The 16,645-nt window shown below is 40.3% G+C and overlaps 2 protein-coding genes across 14 annotated transcripts in view; one reads left to right on the forward strand and one right to left on the reverse strand.

The window, feature by feature from the left end:
- The window catches only part of kcnab2a (potassium voltage-gated channel subfamily A regulatory beta subunit 2a), a 153,098-nt gene extending 141,639 nt beyond the window's left edge, over positions 1-11,459 (forward strand). The window contains exon 15 of the transcript XR_011183669.1: positions 11,256-11,459. The gene's annotated coding sequence lies outside the window, so the exon portion shown is untranslated. The remainder of the gene's footprint in view (positions 1-11,255) is intronic.
- The window catches only part of LOC102698455 (rap1 GTPase-activating protein 1), a 183,947-nt gene continuing 169,881 nt past the window's right edge, over positions 2,580-16,645 (reverse strand). For 10 of the 13 annotated variants that reach the window (XM_015336964.2, XM_015336958.2, XM_069184002.1 and 7 more), the window contains 6 exons: positions 13,888-13,997; positions 12,875-12,991; positions 12,400-12,529; positions 11,888-11,999; positions 11,458-11,564; positions 2,580-6,853 (listed from right to left, as the gene is read on the reverse strand). In XM_015336964.2, the coding sequence (XP_015192450.1) occupies positions 6,746-6,853; positions 11,458-11,564; positions 11,888-11,999; positions 12,400-12,529; positions 12,875-12,991; positions 13,888-13,997 (684 nt within the window). In that variant the 3' untranslated portion in view covers positions 2,580-6,745. Of the gene's footprint in view, positions 6,854-9,704; positions 9,753-11,457; positions 11,565-11,887; positions 12,000-12,399; positions 12,530-12,874; positions 12,992-13,887; positions 13,998-16,645 lie in introns of all 13 variants that reach the window. The other 3 variants (XM_015336961.2, XM_015336957.2, XM_015336956.2) reach the window with 3 other exon arrangements.

A 16,645-nucleotide genomic window follows, 5' to 3' on the forward strand; every position in this document is an offset into this window, starting at 1 on the left:
TAACCCAAAATCATTTGTTTCATTTCATTTTGTTGTAATCCGACAATCTGAAATGCAAATTGTTCTGTGGTAGGACTATTGAGAGAAACAATCCAAGTTATTTTCCAGGTAGGAATACATATGAGGTAGCACCTTAAGACAGATTAAAAATATTATTTTGGTTTTGTTTTTTATAAGTAGGCTTTTCAAGGTAAAACACTGATTTTTAAAAAAACATGTCAAGCTTTCTCTGCCAGTAGGTGTAGGTATTAAAGTTCTCTTTATGTTAAATTCATATAGATTTGGAAGGTTTTTTATTCTGTCATCCAGCCGATGACATTATCTGATTTACTGCTGTTATCGGTTTGTTATAATTCAGTGTAATAAAATGTGGGTACTTTGGTAATATTTATTTTAGTTTTGCAGCTTTTTTCAAAGGTAGTGTAAATATACATTTACAGGTAAAATTTAGTTCTGAATTATAGATATTCATTTTTTTTCTCTGACTTTAACAAAAAGATAATCTTGTTTCTCTGAAGGACTACCACTTCTCAGTAGGCAAAAGCAAACTACCAAAACAAGTTTTCTGGTCTTGAGTGTCTTGAGACTTGATCTTGAGTGTCGAAGACGTAGATAACCCAAATCTGCCCCTTACTGTCCACTCTGTGTATCTGAGGCATGTTGTTGTGGTACAGTACGTCACAAGGCACTCTGAGCCTTCTGTATGTGCAGCCATTGAAATGCAGCTAGCTGTTTAAATTAAACCAGTTGGCTAAAGAAACATGGAGATATGTGCATTTTTTCTTTAAATTTGTTGGGGATTTGATGTAGGCTGGGACTCCCATTGTCAACATTCATTGCGCTACTATTACAGTGGGTCTGCATGTTACAGACCATGGACATAAATATTTACCCGACTTTATGTAAATGGTCCTCAAAAGAAGCACATTTCTAGTAAAATCATGGCAAAATTGTATTATGTAAAATAATGATATATTACTGTATTATTATAACTTTGTGTTTGAGATGTCATTTTTACATCTTTTTAACGCGAAGCTACCTAACAAAGCAGTTCAGAGAAGCACGGAGAAGAGCAAGCAGACTGCATTGTTAGATAAGTTACAAATAATTTAATATGATTGACAGGGAAACCTTATTTACAGCATTTAATATCATTTTATGGAGTACTATATTACAATTATTTATACTGTACATAAAAAGTTAATTTAAAAGTATTTTGCCGTGTTGGTTTCATCTTTAAGTAGTGATATGCTACTCATTATTAAAAATAAGTTTGATGTTTAAACGTAATTTTTAAAAATGTCTTTTCATCACTAATATGCAAGCTCTTTCATTTTTAGTTTTTAAATTCGGAGTGTTTCTAAAACGTTTCAGACAAGGTTAAATTGCATTTTAGTGCTCTGACGGGTCACCTCAGTGATCATTCTGTTTATACTCAGAAAACGTGAATTAACAACTGTAAAAATTGTGTTGTCAAGTCCTGGCCATATTCCTGTTGAAATATATTGATTCTTATGGAGAAATATGCCGCACTTGAGCCTCTGGGAATATTTACATCCTCCCAGTCCGCATGAATCCTATTTTCATAATTTTGTGTGGGAAGTAATTTTCCCGCTTAACATCTGTGTTTTACGGTTGCCCTTTAGGATGTGAAGTGTGGACCACCTTGTTCCTTGTTCTGTTTGTTATTGGTTCTTCACACTAATACGTCACACTGCACACTGAAGCAGACAGACAGTGTGCGTTTCTGCTTTACTGCATCAGAATCCCAGCCTGTGTAAACGTGTCCCAGCTGTTTTGGTACATATGGAGTAAAATAACCATCCTTTCTACATCTCTGAGTAAAAGTCAGAATACCCCCCCACCCAGAATAACATACTTAAGTACAATACAGCTCTCTGGGGAAAAAAGGACTTGAGTAGTGTAGCACAGTAGCTTCTACCTCGTTACTTCCCACCCCTGGAAAAAGGTGATGTACAGCTGCCTTTCGGAGCTCACGGAATAAAGCCTTGGATGGTACTAAAAGTAATGTCATGTATCAAAATATTGTTTTAATTTTGTTTTTAAGAAATTAACATAGTGTAAGATGTGCTACTGACTGCACTGTTCAGTCTGTTTTGTTTTTTTAAATTAACAACAGAGAACATCTGAACCTTTTTTACCTTAGTGTCCAAAAAGAAATCTTAGGTATAGACTTCTGAGCATTGTGATTGACAAAGCTGAAATACTGCTTTTGCACACTAGTTCACTTTTCTGTTCATTTTTCAGCAAATGAAGCAGTGCTACAGTTGTAATGTGAGGTTAGATAGCTGGTGTTGCATCTTGCTGATTCACCCCTCAGGTACTCTTCTGCAGTCATGTGGGTGAACTTTGTTGCTTAGTTTTCTTAATAGTTTGTCATTCTTTTGTGACCATTCAGCATATGGTTTTATCCACGCCAATATATCAGAACAGGATATTTGAGGTGCATTAAAAACACATGTGAATCACTTACAGTAAAATGGTTTCCCAACAGGAGATGTTTCTTCCTATTAATGCAACATTGCATTCTTAAAAATCAGGGTCAGGACAACCTCTGCTCGTAGACAATTTAAATTTATTTTAAATCTGTTGGACCTCTCTAGGACTTGGATTGCAGACTGCTGGTTTAAATGAAAGCTTTTCAAATGACATACAAACTTGACATTACCTGTCTTCCAATATAAATAAAAGTTTCCATGGGAGCCCATCCAGGAGGCACACGAATGAAAATTAAGCAAATAGTTAAAAACACCTTCAATTATAGATGCTTTAAGCATTCTGAAGGATTCCCTTGTTTGGAACACCAAACGGAACAACAACAACAACAAAAAACTTTCAACTTCAGTTTAAGCATATACCTTATACTTTCATACTTATCTTTATTTTTTTTTCTTCTTGGCTGTATTTACAAAAAAGCAATATTTACAAATACAACTTTCTTACAAGTTTACTTTTAGCGTTTGATATTCAATGGAACACAAATACAATCATTTTCAATAGAGCACATTTCAGTGTTTTACCTGTTGTGTGGTTAGTTTTTGTCTGGAACACCTATAATGTCCTGATGTTTGCAAATGGATTTGTGCTTTATTGGCTTTGAACCTTAAAGGCTGAACAGATTAAACCAAGAACACACAAACACTGGAGAACCATCACACCCATTAAAACAGACACAGCAGGCAGGTGAAAAGAATGTGCATGGACAATGCCTCAACATTAGAGGGCTGGGTGTCCAGAATTTCTTGCTTTAAAATCTTTTGACGCTACTTAACTAGCTGGAGCTCACAAACTGATGGAAAGCTGTGGTATTTGTTTATGCATGTGCAGTGGTGGTTCTTGATAAGTTTTACTTGTGCTTCTTTAACTGCAAGCTTTCCCTGACAAATGGCAAAAAATGATTATTTCCCCAAAGGATTTTATAACAGAAGTTTGAGGGGGGAAGATTAGATCTTCCACTCACCTACGTATATAAGTCTCACACCCAGACCTTGCCTGACAACTCCCCCCCCACAGTAGTGTTGGAGGGGGTTCGTCTGTCATTCCCTCAGATACGAGAGTTGGGCCTAATACTTTATATATCTCTCTCTATTGCGTTCATCAGGATCTGACCAAAGTGCTGAAATATTTCACCCGCAAAATTGACAGTTTTCCTAGTCAGACTGCTTTTTAATAACTTCAGAATGTTGTTGTTTTAAACTCTTAAACGTTATTCACAGACCACTACACATATGTTCTGTCCACTGTGTCCCAGCCCGAATTATAACTTCCAGTGGCATTTTTATTAAGTAAAACCCCTCATCAAAGGACACCGCCTTAAAGATTTTCTTCTTGTCTTGACCTTAGGAATAACTTCTGGTATTACAGAACTCCTTCCTTTTAAAAGATGATTCCACTATGCTTTTTAAGTCCTGTGCAGGTTCCAGTGAATGTAAGCCCTGCAAAATAATACTGTGAGCTAAAATCACATGTCGCGTGCACATCAAATAATGCAGCATGTGAATACAAAGCATAGGATCTAGTTTAAATAAAAAAACAGAGTTCTGAGTAATATGCAATAATGTGAACCTCCAATTTAAAACATCAGTGAAAAAATATAATTTTCCCTGATATCCGGTATTCTAGGGGAGTGGCAAAATTCAGACTCTATGGAGGGCAGCTCAGAAGTAATCTGCCTTTGCAGGAACAAGGAATTCTGCAATTCATCTGTGTATTGTGGCAGTGCTACACAAACGTATTCTGATATGCAACAGAAACTTGAACAGAAATGATCTTTCCTATCTTTTTAAAAGGCAATTGTTAATCTATTTCACAGTATGTCACTTTATGTAGTGCACAGTTGATTCTCATTTATTGTAAGCCTCTAAAACAGTTATAACACAAATGATGTGAAATATATTTGAAAAGCAGCCTAAAAAAAGTAAGCATCTACTTCTACAACAATATCTTTTTTTCTTTGTGTGGGGGGGCATCAAGGTGGGTTCTTACCACTAAACACACCTTGACAAGCAACACTTGTAAAGATCATTTCAAGCAGTTCGCCTGAAACTTAAAAGTATTTAACAGCTATACTTTGTCTTAAGATTTTTTATTTATTTGTTTGCCATATGTGTTAGTTACGGGACACATTTCTCATCCTAAAATCATGTTGGCAGAATGTTAATTTTAAGAAACTGAAATGTTCAGTAATATGTACAAGCTTTGTACCTTGAACTGCAGGCTAGTTCTTCTTGAGGTACAGTGGCAGGAACACCAGCTCCCTGCCATATCTCATTTTAAGACATTCAAACTCCTTGCGGCGCCTTTTTTGTCCGTTTATGAAGGTTTCAGTTTTTTAAACAGATAAAACAGCCTTTTCTGTATTTACAAAGGATATCTGGCAACTACCTGTTTTTAAAAATGCTCATAAAATCTCAGCGTCTCCCTTAGGTAATTGGTATGTAAAACAAAAGCCCCTTCACCAAAGCTGGCTAGCCATGTCGTGCATAGCTGACACTGGGGAACCTGCAATGATCATCTGAATCACAGTGATCTTAAAAAAACAAGAACTGGATCAAGATTTGGCTCAAATTACGTGCAAAATCTACAATCTATAATACACCAATTTCAATCACAATGCAACTTCATTGCAAACGTTCAGTAGAGAAGAGCTGCCTTAAAAGTTTTAACTTTGCTTTGATGTGATTTGCTATTAATCTGTAGATTGAGAAAGCAAGGGTCAGTGTCAGTACAGATGTCTTAGTGTGTGAATCCCTGCTGCACTCTTTCTCAGACTTTTGCCTTGGAAAAAAATTGAGAGCCTGTATGTGTCTGCTGACTTTGGTTTTCCAGCTTCAGTATTTCTTTTACTGCAAGTGGCATTTTGAATAGGCTTCAGACAGCTGTATATTTTAGCTGTCTGTCATTTTGAACCTGCAGTAAGCACAGTCTCACCATGCACGCAGTAGCATGATCTCACAGGTGGGGATACCGGGATACTTCCCTCGTCGGCAGGGGAACAGTCTCTCTGCAGACGTTCAGTGCACTGACAGCTGTATCAGCCCAACCCATTAAAACATTTGCTCAAGTTGTGACCCAGTCACCATATTTTTCGGAAAGAACTGGAGGCTAATTGAGACTTCCTGTAGTAAGATTAAAGTGTTTGGATTTTAACTATCATGAAGACTTATGAGGGGTATTCTAACAAATTTCAGGACGTTCAACCCTAATGATCAAATTATCACCTAAACAATGGTCAGTTTTACACTGGATTCTAATAAGGTGGCTGTTGCTGAAAGTCTGGGATTTGAGTCACCTTCATAGATTTCAAACTTGGTTCAAAAGTAATTAACAGTGCATTCCAAGACAGAGAGTAATAAAAGGGAAATGATGTCAGAAAGTGTGCTTTACACCGAAAGAATTGAACTAGCACAATTAATTATTATTCTACGATAATAAATTATATTTTAGTATTATCAATAAATTACAAAAGACAAAGAATAGTAATCATTAACATTCAAAGACAAAAAAAAGTCTGAGATATCTGCCACGTACTGTAGCTCACTCGTCATAGACTCTGGTTTTCGTGTTTTTCTGTAGCAGCAGGCTTTGCTTTCAACAAGCAGGGCCTCGTCCATTCACTCCATGATGACTGGCTTTATGAAAGCCAGTCAGCAGCTGAAGATGACCACTTAATGCCTAGCACTGAATCTGTGTTTTATAACATCCCTCAACATAACCTCTCTCGGGTGTTTCAAACACAAAGAGTACCTGTACAATCATTGAACTCTTTTTTTTTTTAAACTGTACCTTCCATGTAATTTTGTGTGACAAGGTGTGCCTATCCATGCTCGATCCGCTGCACCCTTGTCTTTTAATTATTTTTTTAAAAATCAATTTTTAAAAAAATGCAACAAAACGTTAGCGTTTATATCGGCAAGACAGAAGCAGTGTCCACGGGGCTGACTCCACAGACGAACGGTGCATTCAAGAAAACATGAGACCACAGGGAGGAGCCAAGAAGCAAATGGACGAACGCGACATGACCACAGTGCAGGTCAGAGTCCTTCCCGCGCGGGGGGGCCCCTCCTCTCCTCTGAGCCCGCACGGGCTGCAGGGAACACGTGCTGTGCTGTGGTCAGAGGGATGAGGGCTACAGTTCCATAGTGGTGGTCCTGTGCCTCCCACGCCGTTGCCACGGGAACCAGAGGCTGGCACAGAACAAAGCAGCAGCGGGCGGGGGGGGGCTTCACCACACGGGTGGCGAGCTGGGGCTGTCCTCGTCGTCTTCGTCATTCGTAGTGGCAAAGGCCCGTGCTCGTCTCATCTCCTGGAGGGCGTGTTTTTTGTGAGAATGCTGTCGAACAGGAAAGCAAGGGGTTAGGTCAGTCTTCACAGGCAAGGCTGGAGCCCTTCGGCTCTCAGTGTTGCCAAAGCGTACGATCGGTTAGTGTGCGACTCCTGCTGTAAAGCTCAATCGCCGAGGGTCGTGAATGCTGGAGATACAAACTGTTTTGGTTTTTATTGGAAGGATACAACAGGGTGGTACAGTGGCAGAGGTTAGCCTTGCTACCTCGCAGTGCTGGGGTCTTGGGGTCCATGTCAGACCTGGGGTGCTGTGTGTGTGAAGCTTGTATGCTCTCCCCATGTACGCGCGGGTTTTCGCCAGGTACTCCATTTTCCTCCCCCAGTCCAAAGACATGCTGGTGGGTTAATTGGCTGCTGGGAAAATTGGCCCTGGTGTGAGTGTGCCTGTGTGTACCCTGCCTTGTGCTTGATGCTTGCTGGGATAGGCGCCAGCTCCCCCACAGACCTGTACTGGATAAAGAAGTTAGAAAATGGATGGATGGATAAAAAAGGGAAGAGAATGAATTAAGACCCGTGTATTCCATCAGTCCTGTGTGATTAGCGCAGTGCTCAGCTGCACGGTAATGTGGCCTGACCAACTACCTGAGGGCCAAATTGTGACATTCCCCTAATCCATCTTACAGCACTGGTTCTCTCTAGGTCTGTTTTAATGATGCTGCTCCATGGCAGTGCCTCATCGTGGGTTTAGAACAGGAATGAGATCAGTAAGCTTCTGTTTGAGCATGAGCACTCTCTCAGAGTTTGCAGCTATTCACTCACTTTACCTTTTATTCAAGTACTTTGTTTTAGAAAAGTCGGTACTTATACTCCTCTACATTTTTCAGAAGTCTCTTTCCCTCTGGGATTTACTGATGTTTACCCAGGCTGGGATTCTGCTGGGAAAGGCAGAAACACAGTGTCTGTCTGCTTCAGTGAAGCCCGACCACAGACCGTGGTGTTTCCTACAATAACCAATCAGCAAGCACACCGATACCGGTATAAAGGGACACAGGGGATTTTACATCCTTAAGGAGGGTCATAGAACATGGATGTGAAGGGGGAAATTATTTCCCATAAGAAATAATGAAAATAGGATTGATGGGGATGGGGAGGATGTAAATATTCCCAGAGGCTCAACAGAATAGTGTCCAGGACTTGACAACACAATTTTACAGTTGTCCATGTTTTCTGAGTGCAAACAGAATGATTACCGTAATGACCCATTACGTTGAGCACTAAAATGTTGTTTAACTTTGTTGGAAATGTGTTAGAAACACTCAGAAATGGAAAATTAACAGCTTATGAGTTTGATGAACAACCATTTTATTCATTTAAATATTAAACTTGAAATTTTAGTGTTTTTAATGCAGTGTATCACACATGCATGGCACACAAAGATGGAAATGACACCACAAAATAATTTCAAATTCAACTTTTATGTACAGTATAAATTATTTTGTTCCTCTAAAATAGTACCTCAGTAATGTTTTTAATTTACCACACACATGATTAGCAGCACAATCTTTTACTGTATAGAGTAAAATTAGTTTTCAGTTTATCTAGAGGCAGTGCAGTCTGCTTGTGCTTCTCAATGTTCACCTGCACTTCTTTGTTAGGGAGCTTTGTGTTTTAGAGGATGTAAAGTTGGGGCACAGAAAAGATGCCAAAATTAAATATACAAAACACTAAAACTAAAATATACTTAAATATGCTAAATTAAATTAACAGTTATAAATAGTGCAACAGTTATAATATGTACAACAGTTTTATATATTAAGCTCTTTGCTGTGAATTTACTAAGAATTTTCCATTTTTGTACAGTTTACGTAAAGCTGGGGAAATCTTTATGTAAGCATTCCATAATATATACGAGTCACACCTGAAAAAGACTCCACAGCCACATTTTTCTTTTTCCTTTCAGCAGGGACTGAACCTGATCCTTTACAAGTACTTGGGACTGGACTTGGATAAAAACCTAAGATGGGACAAATGGTGTGTTTTTCCTTAGGAAACCAAGTCATTTGTTGAAAGTGTCTTAAACTACTGTCTCCCTTGTGGGTTTGGCAACATCAGTACTGTAGTTGGAATTGTTTGGGAAAATTAGTGAAAATAAGTAGGTAAAGTCATGGAACTATGGCTACTTTCTTCATTCCAGTACTTGAATACCAATAAGAAATGATATTTATGCTTTTACTTGAGTAGTTTCCTTATTTTTGGAAGTAATGTTACTTGAGTAATAGTACTGTATTTTAATACTTTTTAAACCCCCCTGGATTAAGCATCATAGGAAAAAAGTGCATCTCTGTAACTCACCTAAGATTGCATGTTTTTCAGATTTCAAATATATTTCCAGTGCTAGAAATGTCCCTTATCTTTCTAAATTACATGTTCTAATGTATCAATGTATCTGACACTCATTGATCTTTATAAGACAGATGGACACCTCCGTGCAGAATCATGACAAGTCTACAAGGCCATTCTTGTACATGTTGCCTTCTCTTTGCATGGTTATTTTGAGCTGATAAAGAAAATGAGTAGATGTAGGATGATGAATGTGAAAATCAGCCTCTTAAAGGCTCAACTTTAAGAACATAGGCAGAACATAGTTCAATAGCATAAAGTTGTAGTTTCTGAACTAAATACAGTCCTGTTTGTAATTACCACCTGCTGCATAAGAAAGATGACGGTACAGGTATAGCATTCTTCAGGAAATTGGAGATCATCTGACCATCTGAATTCAGCAGATGGTAACGTGATCTTAACTTTATTCTCCTGAAACAAGGCAGCACACTGTAATGCCCCGCCTGGTGACCAACTCCCCCAGGAAGTTACTGTAGTGGCAACAGTGGTAAATTGCTGACCTGATGAGGGACATCCATGAAGCAATCAGGAAGGAGAGGCTAGCAGTTCTGCACAGGACACACAGACGCACAGAAAGCACAGGGTTAACAAGGGTCCTGCTAAGGGGTACAGTTACATTACAACAAGAGCAGGCGACTACACCTAGACATCTGGCATGCAACATCCCCATTCTCACTTTGGACAGGACAGCCGCCTGGTTCAAACACACTGTGCAAGGGCCTAAAAGAGAGTTGTCATTTAAGCAAGTACAGGACAAAAATGCCAAACGAGTCTGTATTGACTGTACTCTAACTTACCACTTGTATTCTGTATGCAGAATTAAAAATATTTCTGAAAATGTTAAGACTGGATAACTATAACCAATTTATTAAATCTACTCTAAGACATATATCATTAGTTGAACATTTGTGTGAAAAAGAAACAGATCAACGATGTACCCACATGCATATACAAAGACATTTAATGAAGGTCATATACTCCAAAACTGAATTTCCTACGGTTTTTCTAAAAAGAGTGAATATGATACACAACATGCACACAGTGCAGACAATACTTTCTATGGACCTCATCCCCAAAAGTCATGTCATACAACCCACAATCAGTAGTATCCAAGTTAAAAAAACACATGCTAATGAACACAGATAATGTGGATTGTTAACAGTACAGAGGGGGCATGATATGTACACAGCATTCACAAAATCTTGAGATGTGGCTGTGCAGATTAGTACTGATGGACAGAATGTGTTATGATCTGAGATCAGACTGAGAAAAAGCCACACAAGTGTTTTTGTCATCGAGGGTGCCTTTCTTGCCAACAGGGAAAAGCACTGTTGTCAAGGGAATGAGGAAAAAAGAAAGGGTCAGTGCCAGAAGCACAGCAATACCCAGAGACATCGGGGACCAGCAAACCTAGTCAGGCTTGGCAGGGCTACAACTCCCCACACTCTTTCCTCACTGGTACACTTGGTGGAGATCACCAGGTCCTGAAGAAGCACCTTCTCTACAGATGCACTTTGTGTTTGGCCACTCCTTAGCCAAAGAGCTATGCTCCTTTCTGTCACACAACCTTTACACAACGTGCGTCATGCTGTACAAATAGCAGGCAGCTTAACACATGGTATTTGCTTTAGTTCATGCAACCTGGTGGTTCTAAGACTCGTGCAGTGGGATGATGTTAACATGTATCTTATATTAAATTTAATGAAGCTTTTGTGAATGAGGCCCTTATTTCCACCCACATGCACTGTTCACATTTGGTAAAAACACCATAGGAAACAAAGCCACACAGTCACAACCCAGCTACTTCAGTACTGATAACAGGACCAACTCTTGAGCTATTGTGATTACTAGTAGCAACAACAATAATTTAAAATTATTACCACTTAATAATGGCACTTTTAACAGCTTACAAGGTGTTTTAATTAATATAACAATTTGCTTGTTACAATATAATTTAATTGCTCTTTAAAACATTTTTTCCATGCAGGAATTTTACCTGCAAGTTCAGCTGAAAAAGTGCTCATACCTTTCATAAACATTTTTCTGGAAAGATCACACCTTCAGAACTTGGAAGAAACAGGCAGATGGCTGGGAATAAGGCAGGACTGCTGACTTGATCTGCACAGACCCTCTGCTACAAGTTGAGCATCAGTAAGTGAGTATCAACTCTGAGCACTGTTTCTGAATCGGCAGAATGTTTTCAGCTCCTGGCCAGTGATGAAGGACCAGGTCAAGAGCGATATCCCTCCTTACCGATGACGACTTCTGGTCCTCCGGCTTCTCCAGCTTAATGCGGATCTCTGGCCTGGGCAGCTCGACTCCCTTACACCCCTCAGGCTGAGGCCTGGAGGTGGATGCTGCTGGAAAAAGAGATGGAGCTCTTACAACCTCAGCATGTCACACCTGTCCACTTGTACAGCTACTCAGGGAGAAGCTCAGGACAGCAGTCTATGGTCAGTCTGTGGTTTAAATAACTAAGATCCAAGCACTTTCCACAGGGTCTGCAAACAGTGTGTTTTTATACTTGCTTTTTTATGTCACTGCGGCTGAAGTCATTAAGATATGCCAGAAAAACGTAAACAGCCACCACCAGATTTTTAAATGATGTTGAGGATCACAGGGTTAATCACTGTGGTAAAGCCCTAGAGAGCTTCCCCTGGCCGACTCTCTCTGCCCCCCTCACCTGGAGAACTCCCGCGGCTGGCCAGGCTGGCACTGCTCATGCTGTCCTCCAGCCAGGTGCTGTAGGTGAAGGAGTCGCGTTTGTGGGGCGTCCCCGCCGACGACAGACTCTCCTGCAACACACAGCTCGGCCATGAGTCTCTCTGCCCCGGGGGACCCGGGGGGGCAGCTCAGTGCTGCAGTGTTCGTGCGGAGATTATGATGTTTGTTTGATGTTTGAGACCCGTCTATTCCTGTAGAAGGTATTTATTTTATGCCAAGATAACTCTGCCCCTGATAAAACTCACAGAAGGAAGAGCTTTGATAAATCAATCGATACTTTCATAAAGACCTCTGAGGCTTAGAAGTTGCCCTTATCTACTTTCTTTAAATTCTCTTGGATTTTTAATGTATTCTTTGGGCTGTGTATATGCTGTCAAATGCCCTTCGGCAGTGCGGTCTTCTCCTGTACTATGCAGGTCTGGAAAATTAAGGTGCAATAATTTAGTCTACCTCTGCATATTGCACACTCACCATGCCAGTGTCATAGTCCTCCAAGGCCTCATTCTCCTCCACCACACTGGCAAAGCTGCTGGCATTGGACGAGGAGCGAGACAGATCCTGCACTTCAGGGATGGATGGAGCCCTGCAATACACGGCAGAACTACACAACCTTTGTTACTGAGAACCTGTCAGTGATGAAAACTTGACAGTGAAGCTATTGCATCACTGTGCACCTAAAGCATCTTACTGAGATACTGTACATCCTAATGATAAACCTTCTACAAGATACATTTGATACTTAGAGTAAAATATTCAATCTTTTAGACTAGGGAATGAATCGTAGAGTAATAGACTTCCAGATTCTTTATAAAAAAAACACGTCAAGAATGACCATTTACAGTCGTGCATTGGCCAGCAATTGAAACTGTCAATCGATTGGACAACAGCTACACTATGTCACCCCACCACTATACCAGCAACACAGCCAAACAGATACTTGACTCACCAGTTCTTTGCAGTAGGAACCTCTGGTGAGCTCTGATTGGATGAATTCTCAGACTTGGGATCCTGGGAGACATGCCCACTGTCTGGTGTCTTCTGTGTGCTGGGGGAGCACTCCCTGCTGGGGTTAACAGTGATCAAACAACATTACTACAAATATACAACTTACAACATTCATTCAAAACGTGAGCCTAATGCCCAACGTTAACCCTAAAACTAAAAACACAATTACACACACAGAGAACATACCCATTTATGGATCACACAGCTCATTATTAGTAAGAACAGGAATGTGCGGAAGTGACTGTTCAGAAGGTGCTCTACAAGCAGGATTTTCAACCCCAGGTGGTCTGTACCTGGAGCCTCTAGTGCTGCAGGTATTCCTAATCTAATGCTAAGAAGAGTGTGAAACATGAGCAGTACTTGGTGAGGTCCACGGTTAGCCTCATGCTCTTCAGGCTGATGCTGGGCAGAGATGTACAGAGTACAGGCCTGTCCAGAAATGATAGGCAGGCTGTTCTGGGACACAAAGGACACGGGGAAGACAATACACACAGATGCTGTATCACCCCAAAATCACACCACCATTCTGTGCTGAGCATCTCTGTGCCCACTATCAAAGAACACTCAACATAGCCAGTGGGATCCCACAATAAATACCAAATGTTATATCTTAATTTATACGGCTCTCAAAGTCAGACTGACATAGGACTTAAAAATATCAGAAGGGAAACATTCCCCAATGAGTAAAAAACACTTTCAGCCAAAAGCAAATACAGATCACTCCATCTGGGGCTAAGATTCTTGTCTCCAGTATATCTCAGTCCATGGTACATAATGAACTTAGCAGAGCGTTTGCTATCGAGGAACCCTTTGCTCCAAAGGATGACATGCGGTTTTTCTTCAGCCAGTGCCTTTAACCCTAAACTTGCGAGTTCTCACTTATGATCCATCTGACTCCCTAGTCAGACTAGTCACCCACCTCCCTCAGCTGAAGCTGGCCTCAGGCCGGCTTACCTCCTCTCCTGCACTTCCTGGATATTCTCAATACCAATGGCGCTGCTCCGCCTGGAGCTGAAGGGGCCAGACTTCTTCCTGGTCGGACTCTTCCCTGGGATTATCAGTGACTGCAAGACACAGAGCCAACAATCAGCACCTCGCACCAGTGGACAGCTCCCACTGTTCATCTTTTCACACATAGGGGGATCAACGCCACAGTGTAAACACACAATCCAGGAACTTCTTTAGCTTTTATACTGCTTGTTCTTACCTATATAGCTCTTACAATTAACGGCACCATATACCATTTATGTTTCTATCAAATATTTCTCAATCAGGCTATCAAAGCAGTAATTTTACAAAAATTCTGAAATAGATACATATGGAAAAGAGGAAATTATGTAGATAATATTTTTTGTACAGGCATACATAAAAACACTGCTGATACATACACAGCAGAATTAGCAGAGAACTCAGAAATCAATCAGTATGTTAAAATATATCAGTACATTTCTTAGAAAAGCACTGTACTAATTTTTGCACACTTCTGCTCATTATTGTAGCATAACATAAACATCCATGAGCACAACAATAAACATGCAAAAATGGGGAATTATTTTTAAATTAACAAGTAAACAGCAAATTAATCAGTTCACAGGGTATATTGTGAGGTTTGTTTGAAGGGGAAAAATAGAGTCGATGACAAGTGTGCTTAAATGCAGGAATACAAATGTGCTGGTGTATATGCTCAGTATTTGCATTTGCTTTTCTTTTGTACAAAAAAAATGGGCAATTCATTCACGTTACAATTACTGAGGAAATCGACAAGTGTTTTCATAACCCAGAAGCATACTTACAAGATACATATAGCCTCAGACAGCATAAATTCTGCACCAAATGAGCTGAACGTTCAAGTTTTCTTCAAAAAGAGCAACAACTATGTAAAAGGAGCAAAACCAAGACAAAGCTGACAGACGAGCTGTGGGTTTTACTTACTGTGGAGCTACAGTGTGTAACAGGCTTTGAGAACAAATGGATTCATGTCAGAACTGGTGTTAACCTGCACTGCAGTTTGCTCCTCTTTCTCAGCTAGTCCCCACTATAGTTACATCAAATAAGCCTTTGATGAAGAAAAGCTTTAGTTATGAACTTAAAAGTCTTCAGTTGTTACACAGCAGAATCCTTCCATACATTTTTTAAACTCAGCATGAACTCATTTCCAGGTGGGGCAGGTTTGTCATTCTGTTTGTGAGAAGATATCCATACAACCAAGTCAGGAACTCTCCTGGATCTTTAAATTACATCTTGTATCGAACGGTTTCATGTGCTAAGTTTCCCAAACGGTCACGCTGAATCTTCTGCAGAAGAAAAACTAAAGCTTGAAGTAAAAAAGGACTCTAGAATTCCAAAGTGTCAAGTTAGAACTTGCAAGGCCTTAGAGATATCTGAGGCACTTTTTCTAAGAGTCATGGGAGTCTGGAAAATCTTCCTAGCTAAGTTGTTATCATGGGATAACAAGGAGGATCATGTGTTATCCTGTGATCCCTAAAACATCTCGAAGAGATCGACCCTAAATTGTTATAAATTATGTTTCCCAGCCTCACTTATCCCCAAGTCTGAATATCTGAAATCTCCATACTGCACTGTAAACCAGCCATCAGCCGAGAAAAAAACAACACAAAGATCTGCAGCCATATTTTGGAATCCTTTTAGAAGTCCAGTAAAACGAATGGAGTGGGAATGGAGCCTTTAGAATGAGGCCTTAGTAATGTTTTGCTCTTGAGCAGATGCAGGTGGGACTATAAAATGCACTAATGGAGAACTTTATGGAGGCTGAATTCCGCAAGCTCAAAGTGAACTCTAATGTAACACTCCTACAACTACAGTGTCATAGGATCTTTAATGAGCCTATCATGAAAAACATCTCATTTGAAAGTTGGCACCACCTGTAATTGTCCTGGTTACCATAGTGCGGCACTGGTTCGGAAATTCTGGTCCTGAGGGAAGCATGCCACCTGCTGGTCATTATGAGCCTCTATCCCAGTACTGACCAAACACAGCCATGCTTTAGCTTCTGAGATCTGTCAGAAAAGCACTTCTGACTGAATTGTTCTTCCTGGCACTATTCCACAAAGCCAAATCTGAGAAATGTGTCAGCAAAAGCAGACAGAGAGTAGGCCAGTTTGTTTTCCATCCTTGTCCAGCTGCCTGTACCAACACAACAGGCTTATTCCATCCATCTATCCACTTCAGATTAAGAGTTGCAGGAACACCGAAGCCTATCCCAGCAAGTAACGTGTGCAAGGCAGGATACACCCTGGATGGGAGTCAAGTCCATCACAGGGCAGATGCACACCCTCACCTTGGGACCAATTACCCCAGAAGCCAAATATCCTTGGACACTGAAGGCAAATGGAGCAGTCAGAGAGGGGAATATAGAATCTCCACACATACAGGACCCCAGGTATGGAACTGAACCCGAGACAGTAGTGTCATCCACAAAAGGCTTATTTCTAAAGCTAATTCCAGTAAGAAGTGAACCTTGTGTTTGGCAGGTGGGGGTGTGGTAGTTTTTAAACAAATATCATTTCAAAAATAAGGGCCCTTTGTTGCCCAGTTAATAATGTCAGGGGAAAGATTCAGGTCCAGTCTTGCTTCCCAGAGACGATACAGTGTACAGTTCATTGAGCAAAAAGTAACCTTCTAAACCTCAGAAACCTCATACCTGAGCTTATAATATGAAAACAATTATTCATATAACAGAACCATTGTAATG

This window comes from Lepisosteus oculatus, chromosome 25, assembly GCF_040954835.1.
Source record: "Lepisosteus oculatus isolate fLepOcu1 chromosome 25, fLepOcu1.hap2, whole genome shotgun sequence".
Taxonomy (NCBI): Eukaryota; Metazoa; Chordata; class Actinopteri; order Semionotiformes; family Lepisosteidae; genus Lepisosteus; species Lepisosteus oculatus.